This window comes from Tupaia chinensis, unplaced genomic scaffold (assembly GCF_000334495.1).
Source record: "Tupaia chinensis unplaced genomic scaffold, TupChi_1.0 Scaffold000201_1, whole genome shotgun sequence".
NCBI lineage: Eukaryota > Metazoa > Chordata > Mammalia > Scandentia > Tupaiidae > Tupaia > Tupaia belangeri.
In genome coordinates this window covers 3,132,605-3,133,608 of record NW_006159676.1, presented here as the reverse complement: position 1 = coordinate 3,133,608, position 1,004 = coordinate 3,132,605, and the positions used below count along the sequence as shown (strand labels likewise).

The 1,004-nt window shown below is 53.8% G+C and overlaps 1 protein-coding gene across 1 annotated transcript in view; it reads left to right on the top strand.

The window, feature by feature from the left end:
• Positions 1-1,004, top strand: part of MYO9B (myosin IXB) — an 88,921-nt gene that overhangs the window by 80,818 nt on the left and 7,099 nt on the right. The window contains 1 exon segment of the mRNA XM_027771286.1: positions 554-715. Coding sequence (XP_027627087.1) covers positions 554-715 — 162 coding nt within the window.

Sequence of the window (1,004 nt, the reverse complement as noted above, 5' to 3'; positions counted from 1 at the left end):
AACAATAGTTTTTTTTTTTTTTTTAGAAGATGGTAAGTTTTTTTGTTTTGTTTTTCCAAGAGAAATTTTTGCTATAGGGCACATGCACTCAGCCGAAAGACAAAAATTGAGAAATCACTCCCTCTGGGGGTGGGCGGGAATGCCCAAGCTTCAGTCCCTTCTCCATCCTCGTCTCGGGATCTTGGGCACACACATGTGCCCAGCGTGTGTTTTAAGTTCACCAGGTCCAAGACTTGAACCACAGACTACTACGTGGGAGTCCAGCGACATTACCATTACGCTACCTGCTGGTCCCAATAAATATTTTTAGGGGAGATTTTTGGTATATGGCACGTGTGTTTTCTAGAGACAGAGAGACAGACGGGGAGTGAGACATCACCCCCAGGGGGAACGGCCACACTGCAGCCCCGTCACCTCCATTCTTCTGGAACATGCATATACACCTGGCTTGAGTTTCAAGCCACTGGGTCCGAGACTCAACCGCGGACACTTGGGAATCCAGCGCCTTAACCACTGCGCCACCTGCTGGCCCCCATTTTAAAATGTTTTAAAGTGTGACGTTGTCCGGTCCCAGCCAATGGGACCTGGGGAACCCCTCTGTAACGACCATCCCCTTTTCCCTCCACCCTGTGACCTCGTAGTGTGCAAGATGACCTGCCACAAGAAGTGTGTGCACAAGATTCAAAGCTATTGCTCGTACACGTGCGGGAGGAAGGTGAGCTCACTTAGATCTGGAACTTTGTCCGCCAACATCCCACAAGCAGGTGCCAGGCAAGCAGGTGCCAGGGGGGTAGGTGGTGCTGGATAGGCAGGGCCCAAGAACCCGTGCGCAGGCGCAGAGAGCTGGTGGGCGGGCCTCTGGGTCGTGGTTCCAAGGTTCCGCAGCGAGACACGCCCCTGCCCCTACTTCTGTCTGAGACCCCCCCTGCAAGGTCAGAGCTGGGCTCCTGTGTGCGTCTCAGACCCCAGCGCTGTTCAGCCGTTATCCTGGGAAAGCCCAGGGC